The sequence below is a fragment of the Oryx dammah genome, unplaced genomic scaffold (genome assembly GCF_014754425.2).
Source record: "Oryx dammah isolate SB20612 unplaced genomic scaffold, SCBI_Odam_1.1 HiC_scaffold_18, whole genome shotgun sequence".
NCBI classification, from domain to species: Eukaryota; Metazoa; Chordata; class Mammalia; order Artiodactyla; family Bovidae; genus Oryx; species Oryx dammah.
The window spans coordinates 61,399,055-61,423,317 of NW_024070202.1; the positions used below are offsets into that span (position 1 = coordinate 61,399,055).

Here is a 24,263-nt window from a genome sequence, read left to right on the forward strand (position 1 = left end):
AATACAGACCATGAAGAACCAGTAGCAAATGCCATCCTCTGTTTGTCCAGGGGCCTCCTGGCAGAGAACACGGCCTGGGTAACATGGGCAGGGAGGTAGTGACTGATCCTGGATCACAACATGTCCAGGGCAGTGGATTTCAACATGTCCAGGACTTTGTGTAGTGGAGACCCCTTCTGGGCCCCTAACCGTGAGCAGACCCCTTTTAACTGACTTTATAGGTTGTACTTCCATATGAGACTACTGGTAAAGAATCACCTCAGCTGGTAAAGAATCTGCCTGCAATACAGGAAACCCCAGTTCTATTCCTGGTCAGGAAGTTTCCCTGGAGAAGGGATAGGCTACCTACTCCAATATTCTTGGACTTCCTGGTGGCTCAGATGGTAAAGAATCCACCTGCAATGCAAGAGACCTGGGCTCAGTCCCTGGGTTGGGAAGATCCCCTGGAAAAGGGCATGAATACCCACTCCAGTATTCTTGCCTAGCGAATCCCCACAGACAGAGGAGCCTGGAGGGCTCAAGTTCAGGGGGATTCTCTCAAAGAGTCGGACACAACTGAGTGACTAAGCACAGCACAGCATAGTTGATTTACAACATCACATTGGTTTCAGATATACAACATAGAGACTTGACATTTTTATAGATTACAGAGTGACCTCTTCATAGTTCCTAAACTCTTGGTGCCACTGGCTCCCAACTCAGAGATTAGACACACGGACCTGCTGAGTCCAGGCCCTAGCTGCAAAGCAGGCTGGGAAAGCAAGCCTTTGTATTTCCAGCTTTCCCCATGGGTGGTGGACTCTGCTGCCCACCAAGTCTATAAGGAAGTAAATTTTCCAAGCACAGAGGTGTGAGGTGGGAGGGATCTAAAAGAATGACAGCAAGATATAAGTGCTCTGAGTCCTCAAGAAGGCAAAATGCATTGACAAAAGGGGGTAAAGGGCCCAAGTATTATTTATATTTTTTGTATGTTTCATATCAAAACTATAGGTCCCTACTTGGACACCAAAAAAAAACTTCACAGTTAGGCCTAGAACATGCAAAAGACCAAGGTCATGGGGGCAGCCACCAGGCTATTTGGAAACCGGGGAAAAAAGAAAATTTCTAATTTCTACCTGGGTTGTTTTTAGGTGAAATAAGATGCCACTACCACTCAGCTTGGCTGATACTAACCATAGAGGAGAGCTTGCAAATAATTAGAAGGCAGTGTGTAGCCAACTGTATACAGGTCTTCCCAACCATACTTACTCAGTGAGAAAGTACAAGAAGCAAAGATACAATTAACACTAAAGATAAAGATCTATTTAAAAGATGGGTATATTTATAACGCTTGCATACCCAGACACACTGTGGGTGGAGGCATGTACAGACATTTGTCTGTGGTCAGACAAGCAGGAATCTACGGACACGTGAGAAGCAAAAAAGACTTGCAAAAATGAGACTCAATAAATGATATTTGAACTATAAAAGATAATTCCGAGTTCTTTGATCTCAAATTCAACATAAAGTCTGGCTCACTGTGAGGGTTGCTCCGCACAAGGAAAATTAAATTTAAACGTAAACATTTTATAATTTATGGCCACTACTTTTGGGGACTTTTGTTTGTTTTTTGTATAAACCAGCACCTGTGTTTTGGTTCTTACACCAGGCATGCTCATATTTGTATATCTACTCATATAAGGACAACCTGTGATTTAAAGCCAGAGAATTGATTTATGCTTGAAAAATATAAATCATGGAGAAAGGCAAAATGAACTAAAATTATTCAGGGTGAGAATATAAAGTGGAAGGAGATTGAACTGAGGTCTCCAAGCATACAGAGAGAGCCTCAGAAAGGTTCTGACAGGCTGTTTCTTAACTTCTACTAGAAAAGACTTAGAAAAATTGGCATAAATTACAAATAAGGGATGTAGGTGAAGGAAGAGTATTGTGATAATAAGAACAGTTAAAAACTGGAATGACTAACAAAAAAAACTCTAGAATTTTATTCTCTGGAAATTTTAAAAACAGGAAATCAAAGTATCTAAGAGCTAACCTAACAAAGAATGCACAGGACCTTCATGGAGAAATGTTAAGCTTTATTAAAAGTTCCAAAAGAAAATGAAGAAAATATAGATGTTCTAGGAAAGGTTGACTTATCATTGCAATGATATCAGATTTTCTGAAATTTCATCTTTAAAGCCAATGCAATTCCAGTCAAAATTCCAAAAGGATATTTGGGAAACTCAAACTGATTGTAAAACTTAAATGTTTAGGGTTTTGTTTTTTTTTTCCCAGCATGTACTCATTCCCTGTTTCTAGGCTTTGCTCCTCCCAGTCCCTCTGTGTAGAATGCCCTTCTACCTTTATTTCCTCAGCTATTAATAACTTCAGTCACCCTTTAAGACTCAGTTCAGGCTTCTTCTCCTCTAGAAAGCCCCCTGAGGACCTCCAGTTGGGCTAAAACATGCATCCTCCACAGCTGGAGTTTACACCCTGATCTCAGTCAGCTATTGTCTGCTTGTAATTATCTCACTGCTGAACTGTGAGCTCATCAAAGGGCGGGGCTAGGTCATTCATCTCTGTCTGCATGCCTGGTACAGCCCGGCAGAGGACATGCTTAATGAACTGGAGAGCTTTCCTGTGAGATAACCCCCAGATGACAACTCCCACTTACTGAGCACCTACCCTGTGCAGCCCAGGTGCTATATATACACCTCTTACCCTCTTCACTGACCAGCCAGTTTGCAGTGTTACAGGCCCTATCAAATGAGGCGGTCAAAGTTCAGTTGCTTAAGCAGCCTGCCCCAGGCCACAAGGCTAATAATGGGCGTAAGTCCCGGTAGAGTTGGCTCCAAAGCCCTTTCCAGACTCTGCCTGCTTCCCCCTTTCTTCTTACTGTTGGTGAGAGCCTGTTGCGTGCGGGTGTGCAGGATGATGCAATAGACACAACCCTGGCCCTGTGCCTGTCCAGTGCGGCAAGAGGGTCGAAGCCTCCAGCTGGTGGAGGAGCGGACAGGGGCCCCCACAAAAAGTGGACTCTCTCCACTGCCCCTCTGATCAGAATCTGATATGGGGAGTAGCCCTGTGGACGCGCCCATCCCTTCCACAGGACCCATCCACACACCATATCCATGCGACCTCACCCCCAAACAGGAATCAGGCAACCGGCACAACCCCTCCCAAGGAGCCCGGGCTGCTTCTCAGAGCCAGGGCCTGACCCAGGGAAAGCGGTCCCAGTGAGACCGTGGTCCCCATGGCCCCATCCATCTGCCCCATGCCTGCTTCCTCACTGGCACCACCCTGGGAGCCCATATCCCCTGCCAGGCACAGTGGCCAGGCTCTCATCTCACAGCCACCTGCAGTCGGGGTCAGACACCCACCGCCCCAGGAATCCAGAGCCAAGGCAGCCACTCCTGTTCTCTATGGTTAGGGAATTTTTTAAGCCAAAAAACACAGAAGGAGAGTTACCTGACCAGATGCCACAGTATTAACAACAATGTGGCAACAACACCCAAGCACAGGAGTTGACACACATCAAATGTGACACGAACGTATGACAAAGGACAATAAAGGTCCCGGACAAATCAGTGGGTAAAGAACAAGTTGTTGGCGGCTGGGACTAGAGAAAAAAAAAAAAACTGTATCTGCACCTCAGTTCAGTTCAGTTCAGTCGCTCAGTCGTGTCTGACTCTTTGCGACCCCATGAATCGCAGCACGCCGGGCCTCCCTGTCCATCACCAACTCCCAGAGTTCACTCAGACTCACATCCATCGAGTCAGTGATGCCATCCGGCCATCTCAACCTCTGTCGTCCCCTTCTCCTCCTGCCCCCAATCCCTCCCAGCATCAGAGTCTTTTCCAATGAGTCAGCTCTTCGCATGAGGTGGCCAAAGTACTGGAGTTTCAGCTTTAGCATCATTCCTTCCAAAGAAATCCCAGGGCTGATCTCCTTCAGAATGGACTGGTTGGATTTCCTTGCTCAAAGATAGACTCCAGACAGAGTGAAAATTTAAATGTAAAGGATAAAACTACACAACTGAGAAGCTAAGAGGAAAATATAAGAGTGAACTTGGGGTAAGATGGATTTGTTAAATAGCATCCAAATGGGAACTGATAGATTTGTGCTGTGCTCAGTCGCTCAGTAGTGTCCAACTCTTTGGGACTCCATGGACTATAGCCCGCCAGACTCCTCTGTCCCTGGGGATTCTCCAGGCAAGAATACTAGAGTGGGTTGCCATGCCCTCCTCCAGGGCATCTTCCCAACCCAGGGATTGGACGCAGGTCTCCCGCCTTGCAGGCAGATTCTTTACTGTGTGAGCTACCAGGGAAGCCCAAGAATAGCCTAACGCTTCTCCAGCAGATCTTCCCAACCCAGGAATCAAACTGGGTCTCCTGCATCGCAGGCAGATTCTTAACCAGCTGAGCTACCAGGGAAGCCCTTGATAGATTTAACTACAGCAAAATTAAGAATTTCTGTTGTCTGTAGGGCACCTCAAAGTTAACAGGAGGTGATAAAGTGTGAGAAGAGCTTTGCAATCTCTGAGACCAAAACAGGGACTGGCATCTAGAAGGTGCATGAACATTTCAAAACAACTGGGGGTGGGGAGGTAACTTCAAATTTTATAATATGGGCAAAAGTTGTCCCCCAAAGAGGGAATCCGAACGGCTGGAAAAGTATGTGAAGGCCATAGTGGCCTCATTGGTAGCAGGAAGTGCAAGGCAGCCTGGTTTCCGTCAACTGGTGATAGGTACCTGGAGCACCTACCCGTCCACGTGGCCAATGATTAAGCCGCAGTCAGGAGCAAAGAACTAGCTTGAAACCATAAAAACACATGCTTTTTTGTAGATGAAACTTCCCTTTTTCAAAGATATATTTAACACTTTGCACTAGGAATCTATGGAAGGGGAATGAATGAGGATAGAGATGAAGAAGGAAAGACAATTTTTAAATAAAACCAAATAGAAGTGGAACCTAGCACGGATGGAGGATGCTGCTGCTGCTGCTGCTGCTAAGTCGCTTCAGTCGTGTCCAACTCTGTGTGACCCCATAGACGGCAGCCCACCAGGCTCCCCCGTCCCTGGGATCCTCCAGGCAAGAACATTGGAGTGGGTTGCCATTTCCTTCTCCAATGCATGGAAGTGAAAAGTGAAAGTGAAGTCGCTCAGTCATGTCCAACTCTTCGTGACCCCATGGACTGCAGCCTACCACGCTCCTCCGTCCATGGGATTTTCCAGGCAAGAGTACTGGAGTGGGGTGCCATTGCCTTCTCCGCGGATGGAGGATAGGGTACCATAAACTGAAGAGTCTAATGATTCAACACTCTATAACTTGGTTCAAAAGAATAAGGAAATAAACATTATACATATCATTTCATTTGTCTGGGGGGACTCAGTCCTGTGGGAGGTGCTCCTCCAAGGTTCTTTCCTGGCCCAGCACTCTGGAATTTGCAGATATTGTCATGAACTAGGCTTCAATAGTATGTGACCCAAGAACTTCCAGATGAACAAGCTGGATTTAGAAAAGGCAGAGGAACCAGAGATCAAATTGCTAACATCTGTGGGATCGCAGAAAAAGCAAGGGAATTCCAGAAAACCATCTACTTCAGCTTCACTGACTATGCTAAAGCCTTTGACTGTGTAAATCACAACACACTGTGGAAAATTCTTCAAGAGATGGGAATATCAGATCACCTGACCTGCATCTTGAGAAATCTGTATGCAGGTCAAGGAGCAACAGTCAGAACCGGACAGAACAACAGACTAGTTCCAAATTGGGAAAGGAGAACGCCAAGACTGTATACTGTCACTCTGCTTATCCAACTTATATGCAGAGTACATCATGAAAAATGCCAGGCTGGATGAAGCTCAAGCTGGAATCAAGATTGCTGGGAGAAATATCAATAACCTCAGATATGCAGATGACACCACCCTTATGGCAGAAAGTGAAGAGGAACTAAAGAGCCTCTTGATGAAGGTGAAAGAGAAGAGTGAAAAAGCTGGCTTCAAACTCAACATTCAAAGAGCTAAGATCATGGCATCTGCTCCTATCACTTCATGGCAAATGTGTATGCTAAGTCGCTTCAGTTGTGTCTGATTCTTTGTGACCCTCTGGTGCCCACCAGGCACCTCTGTCCATAAGATTCTCCAGGCAAGAAAACGGGTGGGTTGCCTTTTCCTTCTCCAGGGGATCTTCCCAACCCAAGGATCAAACCCGCGTCTTCTGTTTTGGCAGGTGGATTCTTTACCACTAGCACCACCTGGGAAGCCTCTTGGCAAACAGATGGGGAAACAATGGGAACAGAGACAGACTTTATTTTCTTGGGCTCCAAAATCACTGCACATGGTGACTGCAGCCATGAAATGAAAAGACACTTGCTTCTTAGAAGAAAAACTTACATGAATCTAAGAAAACTCCAGGAGATAGTAAAGGACAGGGAAGCCTGGCATGCTGTAGTCCACGGGTCGCAAAAAGTTGGACAGAACAGAGGGACTGAACAACAGCAACAATCTCCAAATTGGCTCCCCAGGTGACTCAGTGGTAGAGAATTTGCCTGCCAATGCAGGAGACGCAGGTTTGATTCCTGGGTCGGGAAGATCCCCTGGAGTAGGCAAGAACAACCCATTCCAGTATTCTTGCCTGGAAAATTCCAGGGACAGAGGAGCCTGGCGGGCTACAGCCCATGGGGTTGAAAAGAGTCAGACACAACTGAGTACTCAGGTACACACGTACGCATATCCAAATCACCCTTCACAGCAATTCTTGGCATACATTACTTTTGACTTTGGGAAAAAAAGCACTAAAGTTCCATCCAAAACACATAACCTGAATGTGAAAATCAAAGGACACCAAGTACTTCTCAAGGACAGTGTCACAACTGCAGTGGAGCCAGACTGCTCTCCAGGCAGAATATGTAACAAAGCACACCGAATGGAATTCTCCAGGGTCCTTCTTCAATAGGGGGATTGTTTCCGTAGGACGACAGGCAGTTTTTCTGTTACAAAATAATTATGCCAGGTTAGGCTCTGGTATAATGATCCTGTGTCTCAGAAGCAAGGAAGAGGGGAAATAATGGCGTGAAAAGGGAGTCAGCACCAAGGTATTTTATATTTTATCAGCTTGGAAACAGGTGTTGAGAACAGGTGACCCAGCTCTAAACAGACAGTTCTCCAAAGAAGATATATAAATGGCCGAGAAGATGCCAAAAATCACAAGTCATTAGAGAAATGCAGCTAAAACCCTTAATGAGATACCACTTCATGTCAATTAATGTGATTATAATAAAAAAGAAGGAATAACAAGTGTTGGGGAGGATAGGCTGAAAAGAGGAGCCCTCAGATATTGCTGGTGGGAATGTAAAATGGTTCAGCCATTCCAGAAAATGGTCTAGCAGTTCCTCAAAGTGCTCAACACTGAATTACCATGTGACTCAGAAACTCCACTCAGGTATATACCGAAAAGAAATAAAAACATATGTCATACATAAAGTTGTCCACAAGGATTCAAAGCAGCATTATTTATAATAGCTAAAAAGTAGAAACAATCTAAATGTCCATCACCTGATGACTGAATAAAGAAAACGAAAGTATTAGTCACTCAGTCATGTCTGACTCTTTTCGACCCCATGGACTGCAGCCTGCCAGGCTCCTCTGTCCATGCAATTTTCCAGGCAAGAATACTGGAGTGGGTTGCCATTCCTTCTCCAGGGGATCTTCCCGATCCAGGGACTGAACCCAGGTTTCCTACATTGCAGGCATAAATGAGGTATATCCCTATAATGAAATATTATTCAGCCATAAAAAAGAAATACACATGCTACAACATGCATGAATCTAAGTAAAAAAAAGAAATCCAGATACAGAAGACCGTATATTATATAATTCCATTTATATAAAAAGAAATGGACAGGAAAATCCACAAAGACAGAAAGTAGATCAGTGGTTGCCTCGGGCTGGGAGGAGGGGTGTGACTACTGGTACAGAGTTTCCTTGTGGGTGAAACAAATGTTCAGAAACAGTGCTGAGGGCTACACAACTTTGTGAATATACTAAAAACCAAACTGTACATTTTAAAAGGATAAATTGCATTGTATGAAAATTATATCTCAATTTAAAAAAAATCTTGTGTCCCCAAAGCCTAACCTCACTGGATGACGGAATTGGATGACTTCCTCAAGCGCCAGCTGGGCCCCATTCCAGAAAGTATCCCCTCTGAAACTTGTCTCTCACACTTTCTAGACATAAAATGTTTAGGAAAGAAATGTCCCCTTCCTTAACCCCCTGGTGCCATCTCTAGGTTTATGGATTCTCTGCATCTGAATGTAAATGAGTCTGGGCTCTGAGTAATTCTGCCCAGCTTTGAACTTCTGTTCTACACCCACCAACTATGTGGCTCAGGCAAGTTTACTTAAATTATTTGAGTTTCTTAATGTGTAAGGTGGGAATACTTTGCCAACCTCATTGGGATGGTGCAAAGATTAAATTAGTTAATGAATATAAAAGGCTGAGCAACAGCACATGGGGTAAAGTAAATAGTAGATGCCAGGGGTCATTTCTCCTTTCCACAAATTCCCAAGTGTTATTGTGCTGAAACTAGGTTGTATGTACAGTCTGGGAGTGCAGAGGCACCATGCAGGCAATGACAAGAGAATGACTGCAACAGGAGGGGAAACACAGGCCAATAGGGGAGCCTGTGACTGGGATGCTTAACAGTAAATCAGGGACAGCTGAAGGTGAGTAGGCTTCAGAGGTCCCTCTGAATCACGCCTCTCCACAGCAGTGCTAAAATTCTGAAGGGCAGACCAACTCATGTGTCACCATTACTTGTAGCCAAAAGCAAGCAGAGAATTTGGCAAACTGGAGCTGCTGCCTTGGTGGGGGTAGGTAGAAGGTTCGGTCACTGCTTGCGTTTCAGGAAAAAACCGAGGACTGGCAAGTTGGAAGGAGAGAAGTTCAAAGGAAACAAATCCTAGTCCCTAACTGCTGGTGCATACCTGCTATTGCCCAGCCAGAAAGCCATTTCTCTTGTCCGGTTGACTGTCACTCCAGTAACTCCAAGGCAGCTTTCTCCAGCTTTAAACTCTTTGTTAAACAAGTACTTAAAATCATCATTGCCCCAGGAAAAACCAGGAGGAACAGGTTCCTCACAAGTAGCCAAAGAGGAAGTTCCTGAGCAGTTTTTCTTACCCTGCTCTTGTTACAGGCTGAATCAGGTCCTCCAAAAGTCATATGTTGGAGTCCTAATCCCCAGTACTCTAGCATGTGACTGCATTTGGATGCCATTAGAGTAGCCCCAATCCAATAAGACTGATGTCCTTTTAAGAAGAGGAAATTTGGGGACTTACTTGGTGGTCCAGTGGCTAAGACTCTGTGCTTCTAATGCAGGGGCCCCGAGTTCGATCCCTGGTCAGGGAACTAGATCCCACATGCCGCAACTCAAGCCCCACATGCCACAATGAGAATCAAAGATCCTGCGTGCCGCAACTAAGACCTGATGCAGCCAAATAAATAAATATTAGGGGGAAAAAAAGAGGAAATTTGAACACAGGCAGGTACCCAGGGAAGACCACATGAAGACGCAGGGAGATGACAGCTATCTACAAGCCAAGGAGAAACCAACCCTATTGACACCCTCATCTTGGACTTCCAGGCTCCAGAACTGTGAGAAAATAAATTTCTTTTGTTTAAGCTGCCCAATCTGTGCTCCTTTGATATGACAGCCCTAGCAAACTAATACAATCTTACCTACAAAAACAACGGCTTTTCCTTCTCTGAATTGGAGGACATTTGGTAGAAATAGTGACCATTTTCCCTCTCTGTACAAAAACCCTCAGGATTGGAAGGGACTTTCGTGATTCAGAAGAACTGAGTACATTTAAGTATATAGCCTTTACCAATATAATCAGTCAAGAAAAATGCCACAGTTGCTTTGATACACAGATACTGTATGTGGAATCAGGGGTTACGGTGATCACACATTCTTATCTTTCACTCATTACCTGGTTTATTTTTATATCTTGCTTTGGTAGATCAAGAAATTCCTGATTTTCATAGATTAGATAAATGGTTGCAAATAGTAACATTTAATTATAATTTTTAATTGATTGATGATTGCTTTACAATATTGGTTTGATTTCTGTCATACATCAACATGAATTAGCCAAAGGTGTGTATATGTCTCCTCCCTCTAGGATCTCTCTCCCACTTCCCACCCTTTTCCCACTCCTCTAAGTTGTTACAGAACCCCAGTTTGAGTCTCCAGAGTCTGATGAACCTATTCTCACGGCAGCAATGGAGATGCAGACATGGAGAACAGGCTTATGGACAAGGGCCAGGGAAAGGACAGAGAGGGTGAGATGAATGCAAAGTAGTATGGAAGCATACACACTAACAGATGTAAAATAGTAACATTTTGAACAACCATCTTAGAGTTTCAGATGCTCTTCAATTATTGAAAAGTTGAACAGACAGAAGCAACTTGCATTTCCAAGTCGAAACTCCAACAATATTTAAGTTGAAACTGACAATATCCAAATATTACTTGCACTTTTACTGTTAATATTGGAAGCAACAAATCTAACACAATTTAAGATTACAAATCCACTCCAAACAGCCCTGCCTGGCATTTAACAGAGCCCAGCATGTGAGTACTGTGACACCATGGTGTCTGACACAGTTTCACATGTATGAACATGAATTTAAAAATCGAACTTGAACATAAAATCTAGAATAGTTTAAAAAGATGGTGCAGAGTTACAAACTCGGGGAGATGTTTTATATACACCACTGACTCCAGTCTACCTGCTTATTAAATCCCTCCCAGCTCACATTAGCGAGTTTCATAAGTAGGCTCTCTACCACACTGAAGAAAATGCTGACTAGTCTAGGTCTTAAGTAAAAAAAAAAAAAATTAAAAGCTAATTACTCCTTCACCTCATATTTCTGAAAGTTGCAAAAGATATGAGGAAAGAAACTGGACCAATGAACTCTTGGCCTTATATTTTTGAGTCAATCTAGAAAAATAATAGTCTATCAGTAACAACCCTCAGTTACTGCCAGAGGTCTGTAATATGTTGGGTTGGCCAATATATCCACAGCAAATACAGTCTCTAGACTACAGAAGTAACGTAACTTGGGCCAGGTACTTGTGTCCTTAAAAACACAAAAGAGATTCTCCTAACCAGCCTCTACCCAAGGGACCCGCTCAGCAGACTCTCCTCATTCCCTTCATCAGACACGCTGAGCGCTGGGCACTCAGGCCACACTGAGTTCTCCCAGTCGATGAATTCCCCTTTCTCACATGCTCACCCAGGTTCAGCTGGGTCTTTCCCCAGACTTGTTCATGCCCACAGTGCATAGTGCTGTGGTCTCCTAACCATGACATCGGCTGTCGAAACAGGAGTCTGAGCAGAAAGAGAAGTTGCTTCTAAGAAAAGGAAGACGAATGTTTGGAAAGCCTCTGTGAAGCCAAATTGTTTGACGAAACTGCTGTAAAAACAGGTGTGGGCAAGATGATTGTAAAAGACTGAAAAGCAGTAAAAATATAGTATTCCACACTCAGATTGCTTTGCAAATATCCTTGCTCCACTTTGAACAAAGAAATAGTGGATATACACACACAATGATAATGTCGTTAGCATAATTATGAAAGATCACGACTATGAAACTCGAATCAAGTTGGTTAGAGAGCACTTAGTCAAATAAAAAGGCTGGGGTGATGAATAAAACACAAAGTTGCGGAAAAGCATTAGTGAACTAAGGTACTTTATCATCACACCTTGGAATCTAATTGCTTAGGTTATAATCCAAGCTCCATAACCTAAAAGTTGTGTGACCCTGGGGAAAATTACTCAACCTCCCTGAGCCATCACTTCTGCATGTGTAGGAGGACTGATGATGATACCCAAAGGAAAGCTACTTAGCCCTGGACATCAGCCACAGCAACTATCAGTGTTAACTATCATTGTTTCTGTTCTTAGTGCAACTACTGCTACCACAGCTGTGGACACTGAACACAATTACCATTATGTGGCGGGAGGGACATGCAGTATTTTGACATTTAAAATGAGTCAAGTTAAAAACGACTTTGCAACTTTGCAAAGAACTCACCAGTAAAATGACACAATGAACTGCAGCTGCAGAGGTCGCCCACCACACACAGAGAGTCAAAGCCCCAAATCTACTGGCGGTAGTGTCTGACTCTCCAAGACCCTGTGGACTGTAGCCCACCAAGCTCCTCCGTCAGTGGGAATTTTCCAGGCGAGAGTACCGGAGCGGGTTGCCATTTCCTCCTCCAGGGGATCCTCCCAGCTCAGGGATTGAACCTGAGTCTCCTAGATCTCCTGCAGGTGAATTTTTTACCACTGAGCCACCTGGGAAGCCCAATCACTGATATTGAGAGGCCACTAAAACTTTTACTTTTTCCTCATTTAAGAAAAGAGAGAATGCAAAAATATTTAAGTCAGACTCAATTTGCTTAATAAAAACACATTCTAGAGAATTTTTTTTTGTAATAGATAATTGGATCAGTATTTTTTAAAACAGCAATTTTATCTAACATCTCCCACTTTAAAAGACACCACGATTTCAGCATTAGTTGAGAAAGACCAAGTACTGATTTCATTCTCTAGCCTTTAGGTGAGCAAATAGGATTCAGATCCCTGCAACACAATAAAACCACACCCCAAACACATACAACCTTCAACGTGGCCACGTAACAACATTCTCATGGCTTCAGCATCGCATTTCAGGAGTTTACAGCAGGCTCTAGATAAGGTAATTGAAGGCCCAGCTTAACAGCTTAATCAGGTAATGGCTGAATCAAAATAGAACTCTCTAGAAACAAGGGTTTGTTGGAAACAAACAACAAAGCAACAGAGGTAGAGAGCTGTACTCAGTAAAGAAAACTCAGGGTTTCTTTCCCCACTAGTTTAGTAGAAGGAGTCAGCACTTCTTGATAAAGAGAACTGCTTACTCTGACCACATCTCCCCAGGGTTCCTATCCGCTGGAGTCCAGTTGTTAGGCAGTTGTCAGTCAAAACATTACAATAAGAACTGCTGTCCAGATGAGGCCTGTGTACTGTCATCAGGAATAGGATAGGCAAGTTTCTAGGTTTCTAAATCTCTGTTGAGAACTATAAGCCTGCAAGCAGAGCAGGGCATTTCTGCATAATATCCTGGATGTTTTGAAAAGAGTCACAGGTGTGGAATTTCCACTCAGCAGTACATGACAACACAAAGACCAGGGTGTCCATGAGGAACACACCAAATATCAGTGAAATGCATGATTTTGTTACTGGCAGAGATTGTTTCGAACTCTGGGATAAAATCTTTCGTAAGATTGGGTAATTTTGAAATAAAAATAACACACACTGCAATGCTATTCTCTACCATGGAGCTCCTCGTCTGAATGGTTCACACCTTGAGCCTATGCAAGTCGGGAACTGACTGACTTTACTCCTCACCTGATGGCTGCGTGGGGAGCTGCTGATATTCACCTTCACCCTGATGGCCACCACTCCTGCTGCTCAGACCCTGGCCTCCCCTCCAGACTAATTCCTTTCCAACCACCTTGATCCTGCCCCCACATCCTTTGCCTATGCTGAGTTCTCCATCCGCCTCCAGAGCCAGGCAGACAGGTACCAGACCCCTGGGCTTAAGCTTGACTTCTTTCTTCAAAACAGACATGGGCCCGGTAAGCACCTGGGAACGTGTCTCCTTGTGAGACTGTAAGCTCCCTGATGTTACCCTGTGCCTCTGACCTCACTAGGTAAGTGCACTTAAATTCAATCCACATTGAATTTAACTTCTGTAAATGTCTTTTGGGGTTTCCCAGGTTGTACAATGGTAAAGAATCTGCCTGCCAATGCAGGAGACATGAGAGATATGGGTTCAATCCCTCGTTCAAGAAGATCCTCTGGGAGAAGAAAACAGCAACCCACTCCAGTATTCTTGCCTGGAAAATTCCATGAACAGAGGAGCCTCCTGGGCTATAGTCCACAGGGTTGCAAAGAGTTGGACACAACTAAGCACAGCACAGCACAAATATATGGTTAGGCCATTTAATATAGCTGTTCTCTTGCTCTATATATCCCAGCTCGACCAATCTGTTCCACTCACATGTCTACCCAATCCTCTTCATTATGGGACTTAACTAGTCCCTGGTAACCGATGAGCCCACCTGACTTCAGTTCTTCCTTCTCCCCTAAGTAGCAAAGACTGCTCTCATGAACTGCCCTGCAGTCTGCCACACAAGGTGGGGTGTTGCTCCAGGACCCTTTGTGTAAGATCCTTGTCCAATAATTCACTGATGTCTCTGTCACTGTCCCCAGGCTCTTTCTCGGCCCATGCGGTGCAGTCCAGGACCTGGTCTACACAGAGGACCTCGTGGCCTCTTTCTCCATCCACTGTGGACCAAGATCCCACACTTGTCCAGAGTGAGGCAACAGCAGACGGAGGGGTAAGTTAACCAAGCTGCATCATGCCGACATAACGCAGAGGCATGTGAGTCAGCCTCCAGATTTCTTAAATGCCTCTGAGCCTGTCTTCTAGCAATCTACCCAGTTAATCTCTATGATATCCCAAACACAGGCAAGTCTTTTCAGTTTTTGTCGCTAAAAGATCTTATCACCACCCACTTCTGCTCCCCTGTCACCATCCTTTTCAGCCTGTATTCTAATAGCCTCACTTAGTCAGCTCCTAGGATACACTCCAAGAGACCCCCCAGCAGACAGAACAATCTGATAACAGCTAATTCATCAACTTCTGCTTCTAATCCTCTTCGGCCCCACCCACCTGGCCCTGCCTCCCTCTGCAACCGTAGCCACCCTCACTCCCGGAACTCCGGCTTTCTGTCTGAAGCAAGCTCTCTCAGGGCCTTTGCACCTGCTGGTTCCTCTAGTGAAGCACTCTTTCCTCCAACTTTTTCCATGCCTGGCTCCTTAGCTCCTCAGATGAGGCTTCCTTGACCCCCATCTACTCAGCAAGCCTCCATCACCCTCAGCTTTCACCACTATCTGTAGGCATTTATCTGTGTACTGACTTGTCTGTCTTCCTGCCTAAAATGGAAACTCTATAAGAGCACTGGCTTTGTCTTATCCTACACTTTATTACCAGAGCCTGGTACTTAGTGAGAGCTCAAAAAATTTCTGTTGAATGAATAAATAATAAAGGAATGAATATCTTCTAGAAGAATCAATAGTTTCAACACACACCCCCTCCCCCACTACAAATCAGATCCCAGTGGGCCCAGCTTTCTGGAATGACAAAAGAAAGAGCTGTCCCTTTGGTGAAATAAGCCCTGTGTCTGCCCACCCCAGGCCTTCCCTTCATTCACACCCTCTTCTCTCATTAATCCTCAGCAGTCTTACTACTGACCACCTTTCTTTCTGGAAACCCAGAGCTCCCTGGCTCAGAAAACCGGAACTCGGCCTTGGAGTGGAGCCAAGGTCACAGACTCACATTTGAGGGTCCCAGTGCAAGGCCGGGCGGGGGGTGGGGGGGACCTGGCACCCTCTGGAGTGCTCCACCTCTGGCCCAAAGCCCTGTCCTTCAGAGGAACAAAAACAGGAAGGGAGCAGAGGTCTCCAGCAGCCTGAGAGTCTAGGTAAAGCTCGGATGCCTGGCCAGCCTGAGGCCCAGGAGAGGGAGGAAAGAGCAGGTAGGTGAGGGTCAGGCAAGGCTATGGAATTTGGGAAGAGATACCTCCATTCCCTGCTCTGAAATCAAACATGCCTGCCTTCAAAACCTGATTCCAACATCTTCGTTTCTGAAGGCCACACGGATGCTATTTAATCTCTCTGAGCCTCCGTTTCCACAGCTGTCAAAATAGATTTCACAATTTCTACTTTAAGGCAACTGCTGGGCACTTTGCCCCCAGATGGTATGTCTGGCTGCATCCACCAACTTTCAGTCCCTCAGAATGAGTCCATTACTCTTATTAAAAATTCAACCTGGTATCAGTCCTACTCAGTGACTTCTGATAAAATGTGTGGATTTTCCAAATGTTTTGAGGCTGAGCCATAAAAGCTGGTTCACATTTGCTAAACTTGGTTTAAAAACAGGGCCAGTCTGACTCCCAAATTTAGCATATATATATACATAGCAGCCATTCAATATGTGTTTTTCCATGAATGAATCAAACAACAAGATGGGCAGTGTTTATACTGACCCTATTGAGTCTGACAAACTAAAATCCCTTTTTTCACGAGGAGTGTGTGCTGTCATGCACTAAGTCACCTTGTGCTTTGATACCACAAACAAATATGAGGCAAGAAAACAGATTCAGACCATTAAAAGGCTCAAGACTTTGACACTCATATTCCGTTCTGATGGAGACCATGGGAAAATGTGCAAGTGAGATGCTAAACTTCTTATTTCTTCTGGAGATTATCTGTCAACTCTTACAGTGCTTATGCTTTCAGAAACCAAATGGACTATTCAAAATTGAACAATTCCTCAGCAAAAAACAAAAAGTAAAATTCAAACAACCTTCTCAAAGTCACTAATTATCGGGAGAGGCAAGTTAAAATCACAATGAGATATTTCCTTACACCTGTCAGAATGTCTATCATCAAAAAGACTACAAATAACAAATGTTGACAAGGATGTGAAGAAAAAGGAACACTTGTGCACTGTTGGTGGGAATGTAAATTGGCACAGCCACTATGGAAAACAGCATGGAAGTTCCTCAAAAACACTAAAACTAGAACTACTGTGTGATCCAGCAATTCCACTGCAGGGTCCAGATCCAAAGAAAGAAGATATATGTACTTGTATGTTCACTGGAGCAATGTTTACAATAAAGAAGATATGGAAGCAACCTAAGTTCCCACTGATAAATGAAAGGATAAAGATGTTGTATATACATAGAGACACACACACACACATAATGGAACATTACTCAACCATGAAAAGAATGAAATTTTGCCATCTGTAGCAACATGGATGGACTTGGAGGATATTATGCTAAGTGAAATAAGTCAGACAGAAAAAGACAAATACTATATGTGCAATTTCCCTGGAGAAGGAATGGCAACCCACTCCAGTATTCTTGCCTGGAGAATCCCAAGGACAGAGGAGCCTGGCAGGCTACTGTTCATGGGGTCGCAAGAGTAGGACTCGACTTAGCGATTAAACTATTACTACTATAAGTGGAATTTAGAAAACAAAGCAAATTAACAAACATAGCTAAACAAAGAGTCATAGATACAGAGAACAAACAGTTGCCAGAGGGGAAGTGGGGGAGAAGATAAATTAGTGAGGGAGATTAACAGGTAGAAACTTCAAATTACAAAAGAAGTGAGTCACAAGTACAGTGTTTACTGTGGAGAATACAATCAATAATTCTACAGTATCTTTGTACAGTGACAGATCATAACTAGACTTATGGTGATCATTTTGAAATGTATAGAAATATTGAATCATTATGTGGTACATCAGGAACTAACTTAGTGCTATAGATCAACTTCACTTCAAAACATAAGCTCCTAGGAAATGAGATCAGATTTGTGGTTACAAGAGGTGAGGCATAGAGGGAGGGGAAGTTGGAAGAAGGTAGTCAAAAAGTACAAATTTCCAGTTAAAAGGTGAAAAAGTACTAGTGAGACAATGCATAACATGATGAACATAATTAGCACTTCTGCATGTAATCCATGAAAGTTGTTGGGAGAGTAAATCCTAAGAGCTCTCATCACAAGGAAAAAACGTTTTTTTTTTTTTTTCTATTTCTTTGATTTTGTACCTATACGAGATGATGGATTTTCACTAACTTATTGTGGTCATCATTGCATAACATCTGTAAGTCAAATCATTATGCTGTATACTTTAAACTTCTACAGTGCTATATGTCAACTATATCGCAATAAAACTGGAAGAGAAAAACATAAACAATCTTCATTCCATATGTGGGCTACCATTAAATTTTGCAAGAGTATTTAGCAGAAGCATTCCTCTTTTAGACTTGCTCCATAAATCCTGAAAACAAGGAAAAACATTGCCTAAGATTGACACTCGGCAAAGGAATCTGATGAAACCTGTCAGTTGTGTGCCACAGCATGACATACTTGAAGGTTCCTGGTAATCATGATTATTGAGCTTTCTGCCCTATCTCAGGCTGCATGTGCAAAACATGATTTCTCGTAGCTCATACACACTTGTCCACTAAGGCAGCAGCATCCCAGGGCCAGAAAAGACTCCATCCTGTTAAGAGTCTCAGCCAGGCATGCTTTAGTCTAAGAAAACACACACAAACCCACAGAGAGGAAAACAAGGGCCAGCTATTCCCTCTGCAAAAAAAGTGCCTAAGGGTTTGTGTTCCTCTGTGTGTTTGTGTGTGTTTTACATTAGCTACATTTATCATATGGAAAAACTGAACTTCGAGAAGTTAAGGAATTTCACCAGTTTAACACATAAAGAGGTGGAGCTGGGGGTTTTCTTTTTTTCTTTACAATGAATTTAATGTATGAAAATAGGACTAGTACACAATTTGGCAAATGCCCCTGGTTAGGCAGAGTGCGGAATGTCTGAACAAGAGGCAGGATAAAAGTAAGGTGCTTATAAAATAGCACACTTGCAAAGAGCACAGGTCTAAAGTCAGAAGGTTCTGGGTCCTAGTCCCAGCTGACATAATAATGAGCTGTGGATAGAGGCAAGTCATTTAACTTCTTTGGTTTTAGTTTCCTTACTCAAAGATGGAGACTCAATAATAAAAGCATGCATTACCTACTTCCCAGAGTTACTGAGAAAGCTGTGAAAATACAAAGGCACATTCAAAAGTCACATAACTACTATAATACATATATTATATATATGTATATGTGTGTGTATATATATATATATATATATAGAGAGAGAGAGAGAGAGCACCCCCAAAATTACCTGCATCCATTCTTGCTCAAATTAAATTTCTTTCCTCTTGCTAATAAAAGGATCAATTCAAATGTGAGATAATTTTGTGAATCAGGATGAACACAGCTCTTGGCGAATGTACACTGCTGTTTTGAGGACATGTGATCTTGTCACACCCAGGCATCTTTCAGTGCCCTAATCCAATGGATCCATTCCAGTTCCACAGGGAGTCAGGCCCTAAGCCAATTACTTCAGGTTTACCAAACACTAACAAGTTGCTTAGAGTGCCCAGAACACTGAACACATCATGAACAGGAAAAAAGAAACACCAACCCACAGGACAACAGATGTGGCCAAGAGTGAGAAATACGATGGCGACATGGGTCACATTTAAAGTGGCTGCCAGATGCTCCCTTCTACACCCTTCTGGGTAAGCTCACCCTTCTGGGTAAGCTCTTCCTAAACTCTCACTTGAGGACAATAGTCAACTGTCTTCAACAAAGCATCACCCCCTAGGAAATCTAAAGAAGAGACACCAGGACAAATCTCTCACTGGGCAAGTTACCGCTCTTTCTCGGTGATCCTGGTTGCCCCAGTCCGCACCGCAGACTGGAGCCCACTCTGAAGTCGGCTGTTTCCTGCTCACTCTCCCATTTTCCACCCTTCACATTCATCTGTTCTAGAACCTAAGTAAGCCCTTCAAGCTCTGTCCAAAAAGACCATCACATGGTTGAATAACTACAAGGATGATTGGAGCCATCAAAGAAAATACACCTAGAAAGCGCTGCCTGGACTCACCGGACTTGTCAGAAAAGACACTTTAGGGGAAATGTTCACAGAGCAGCCCACGGGACATCTGACTGCCAACACACAGTACAACAGGGTGCAAACTTTATTGCATATCAGAACCACCCAGAGGTGGCAGAAAACCCAAGGTTCCTGTGGCAGTTGCTGATGCTGGTTTCCAGAGACCACACTTGTATCTGTCACGGTAAGTGGGCAAGGGCTACCTAGTAGGTCATCCCCATGGGGGCAACTTCAGCTCCTGATTCATCCTCCTCCATCCCCAAACTAAGCCTTAAGAAAACTCATAATAGGAATTAAACAGTCAGCCCTCTGCCTCCCTTCTCCTTGCCCAGACATACAGCCATGCGGCCATGGATGAAAAGAACAATTGTCCAGGCATTCCCCACAGCTATCTCCTGGGTTGACTCCTGTTCTCCCCTGTGTACTACATGATTTTGCGAAAGGAGTGAGTTGTGATGCAAAATAGAGGATGTGGAGTTGCAGGAAGTGCATTCAGGTTCCCCAGGTCCCGTTCTCTGAGTGGTGCAAGTTCCTAACACTCAGTGACAGAGCACGCCAGTGGGACAGTGCCAGGGAAATGCTTTGACCCGGTTTTCTCCTCACTCATTTTTCCTGATGTTCTGCCACAATGCACTGTGATTTCCCGCTGAGAACTCACTTCATGTCACCAACCCAATGCAAAAAAAAACAGCGCGTGGTCCCAAGCATACTGCATCTCAAGGCAGAAGTGGGCGTGGGGTGGGGGGTGGTGTGGAATGGTGGCAGGGCCAATTCCCTTCAGAGCAGGATCCGTATGGACATGAGTTTGGGTTTTGCCCTGGAAGGGACTATTAGAAATATTTCTTTCCTTCCCAAAGTTGATTGTGTTATATAATGCACTATTTCACTAACAGCAGGAGTTACTGCTACAATATATTGTTTTGTTTTAGGGAGTGTCAATGGAAGTTCCCACAGAGAGTAGCGTTGTGAATAAGGTAAACACTCAGTGATAAGAGGGCATCATACAACTCTCTTCTTCTATGGTTCAAATGTGGAAATCTGGCCAGTGTTCAGCATACAATCAGCTTGGCCTTTTCTGGCCCTTGGACAGGGGAGGTTTACATATATTTGGGGCTGTAACTGTGGGCCTAAAAACCACCTTCAGGCTAAATAAGGAAAAAGAATGAAGGGTGATTCATTTGTAGCGTTTTGGTAAATATATTTACATAGCGTGTATGTTTGCAAACACCTGGTCTTTGCAAAGATTTTTCTGGACACAAATAAGCATATTTGGTAGAACAAATGTGCCTTTGCCTCCTAAGGAAAAAAAAACTCTGACTAGCTCTTTCACCCATGCAGAAGGGCAACAATTCCCAGGCTCTGACTGCCTCATCTGGTGTAAACCCCATGAAGTCTTGGGAGTCAAACATTTTCCAAAGCAGTAACACAAATACAGTCTCCACTGACCCCAAATTTAGGAATTAACCTCAGACATACCATCTTCAAGATACAGACCTCAAGTCCAGATGGCTCTATTTAGAAAATTCTGGAGCAGGAGAGCTCAGCCACTCAGAATACTGCACCATATTGGCTGTGGCCTCAAGCCCACTGATTTAAAACTCTTGCCCTCTCCATACCCGCCCCCAAATCCACTCATTTGCATGCACACATAAGGCCATGCAAGAGGCCATGCAAGAGCTGCCTTCAACCCAATGCCCTTGCTGGTTCTTATCCTCACCTGTTTTCCAGGAGGGTCATGCACACTACCTCTCGCACCCCGGGGTTGTTGGCCTTCTCCACTGAACAGCCCTGCAAGTTCCAGGTGGCCAGCCTCAGCACAGGCCGCCCGTCCCTCGTGCCTCCAAAGGCCTCCACCGAGGGCCTTGTGGAGATGATCTGCGTGGGACCCCCAGGCGGCAGGTCTAGGTCTTCACTCTGCAAGCTTAGCGAGGTGGGGCTGGGGTGAGGCTTGGCGGTGAAGGTCAGACCGCCGTTGGTGTGGGTGGACGGAGGCCTGGACCTCTCGGCAAACACCTGGTGCCGTATCCTGTCCAGGAAGGCGGCATTGATCCCGCCCATCCTCACCAAGTCCTCGACGCTGCGGAAGGGCCCGTGCTCACGGCGGTAGTCCACGATGCTGACGGCCATCTTCTCCGTGAGGCCCCGCACGCTCATGAGCTGAGCCGGGGTGGCTGTGTTGATGTTGACACGCGGGGTGAGGGGCACAGCAGCGGCGGCGGCCAGGTGGTGAGGCTGCTGCTCGGCCATCAAGTCCCTCCGCAGGGAGCTGGGGGAGTGCTGCGCCGAGCTGCCCTTGCTGCTCACGCAGATCTCAAACTTGACCTGCTCCAGCTTGGTGGCACCCACGCCACTGACCAGTGCCAGGTCCTCCACTTTCTTGAAGCCACCGATGTACTCGCGGTACTCCACAATGCTCCGTGCCACCGCGCGCGTCACCCCAGGTAGGGTCATCAGCTCCTCCTCCGTGGCGGTGTTGATGTTAAGTCTCTCCTGGTTGACCAGGATGTTACTGAAGTTGCAGGCTGCGCTGAACTTGCGACTATGGGACAGGTCCGAGGGGTCCCGGGGGATGGAGCGGTGGCAGCCCAGCGTGCTCCCCATGGCAGGATCAGGAGTCCAGGAAGCCTTTTGGCTAGGGAGGAAGCCCAGTAGACCTCACAGGCACAGAAGGGAAGGTGCAGGATTCAGGGCATGAAATGGTTACCTAGACAAACATTAAATAACCCTGCCCCGAGTGTCCAAAACTACCTTTCACTTGGCCACCTGGAAAACAAATAAACACAAATCGATTGAATCAGTTAATCAGTTTGGATTAGCACTCCCTACCTACAGCTGGGATTCTTAGCCAGGAGTCCAACGCTGATGTCTGTGAACCTCAGAAAACACACATAAGGGGGCTGTCCCATGAAGATTTTCCTCTAGTGAAGCTCAATTTTTGTCACGTTAGGGTCAAAAAACGCTATAAGCAGCTTCTTCTGGAAAGAGACCTATCCCCACCAGCCTACACCTCTCCTCCTTGCCTCTCAACTCTTAAAGCACTGGGGCCATCTCCCCGCCTCCAGTCGCTCCCATTTAAACTCTCAGGCAAAAGGGAGTGGGCATCCCCACGTCCCCTGCTCCTGACACTCAGCACCACCAGCAACTTTGGAATTCCATCCTCACTAGTGCGGGCACGGAGAAAGGGTTTATCATCCTCTACCCGATTCGGCGCCGTTCCTAGTGCCCCACCTCTCAGCTGCTCCTTCGGGGCGTCCTCCTTCCACCTGCGGCTCCGAAGCCTGAGCCCAGCCCGGGACAGCGCCGGCGCAAGTGCTGATCAGCGGCTGGTCGCGGGATCCGTCCCACGCCACCTCGGGCCGCGCGTCCCAGCTGTTTCTGCTGGAGAAAACTCTTGAGTGGCTCTCCCAGAACCGGCAGGAGCTGCAGGGCTTCGCGGAGGCGGCAGCGGCGGTGAAATGCGGCCGCTGCGGCTGTACCAGGTCTTGCGGCTGCACCAGGACTGGCGGCGCTGCCGCAGTTGCGTTCATCCAAACGAAAAGTCCTTCCCCCGACTTGGACGCGGGATCGCAAGAATCGGGTCCAGAGCCCAGCACCAAAGCCACAGCCGCCTATCGCCGTCTGTGTCAAAGCCAAAGTCCCGGCCGCCAGGCCCGCGCCTCCTCCCGCACTACGGCCACGCCTCCTCGTGAGCGCCAACCCTGCCCCGGACTCCGAGGGCACGTGGGGGCGGGGCCGGAGCTCTAGCCCGGACACCAGGGCTTCAACCCCGAGAGCGCGGGGCGGGCCGTGATGTTCAGGAGGCGGGGCCGCGGGGCGCGGGGGCGGTGCCAGGACGCGAGATGGTGGAATGCAAGGCCCAAGAGTGTGGGAGCCGGGGCTATGCTACGAGAGGGCTGGCCCCAGCGCGAAGAGGTGGTGATGGAACCCCGAAAGCAGAAGCAGGGCCTGGGCGGAAGGGGGCGGGCCCCGGGAGCGTGGAGGCGGGGCTTAGAGGCTGAAGAGGCGGGGCCGACGCCACCGGTGCAGCCGCTGGTCACCCGAAGGCTGTTCTCCGGTCCGCCGCCCCCGAGCTCAGGTTGCTACCGGGGACCAAAGGCTGGGTGCACGGCATAGAGGGTTTTTAGTCTCGCCCGAGGCGGGACTCCCGACAGCTTTTCGGTGGGCTGCAGCTAGGGGTGCGGCAAACGCTACCGGGCCGTCAGCCCAAATTTAGTCCGTCTTTGGGGCGTGGGGACAGGGCGAAGACACTCCCTGTGTGGGAGGCACACCTACGGGTCGGGAGCCTAGCCTGTGTTCTGAGAGCATTCGAGGACTGAATGGGAACTTTTTATCTTCCGCCGCCCTCTTTCGTCCTCCTCTTTTCTTCCTCTTGTGTATTACCTTTACCCTGCTTACATACAACCCCAGCAACTCTATGCTACTAGGAGAGGGCGGACACCGCCGGTTAGAGTTGTGTTCGCGTAGGTCACTTACTGCGTTGCTCATTTGCACGTTTAGCGCTCTGAGTAAATATGGATATTTTCTGTAAGAATTAAATCTAGTTATTAAGGAGGAAGAACATGCTAGTTGGAAATGGAAGCTGGCTTCTCAAAATTCAGAAGGGTTTTTGCATCATGCCACTAAACGACAGTT

At 46.0% G+C, this 24,263-nt stretch overlaps 1 protein-coding gene across 2 annotated transcripts in view; it reads right to left on the bottom strand.

Moving 5' to 3' along the window:
- The window catches only part of EEPD1 (endonuclease/exonuclease/phosphatase family domain containing 1), a 123,029-nt gene extending 99,747 nt beyond the window's left edge, over positions 1-23,282 (bottom strand). The window contains exons 1-2 of one of the 2 annotated variants that reach the window (XM_040260190.1): positions 22,860-23,282; positions 21,349-22,394 (exon numbers count right to left, since the gene is read on the bottom strand). In XM_040260190.1, coding sequence (XP_040116124.1) covers positions 21,349-22,232 — 884 coding nt within the window. In that variant the 5' untranslated portion in view covers positions 22,233-22,394; positions 22,860-23,282. Of the gene's footprint in view, positions 1-21,348; positions 22,395-22,830 lie in introns of both variants that reach the window. The other variant, XM_040260191.1, reaches the window with a different exon arrangement.
- Positions 23,283-24,263: the final 981 nt, after the last annotated feature.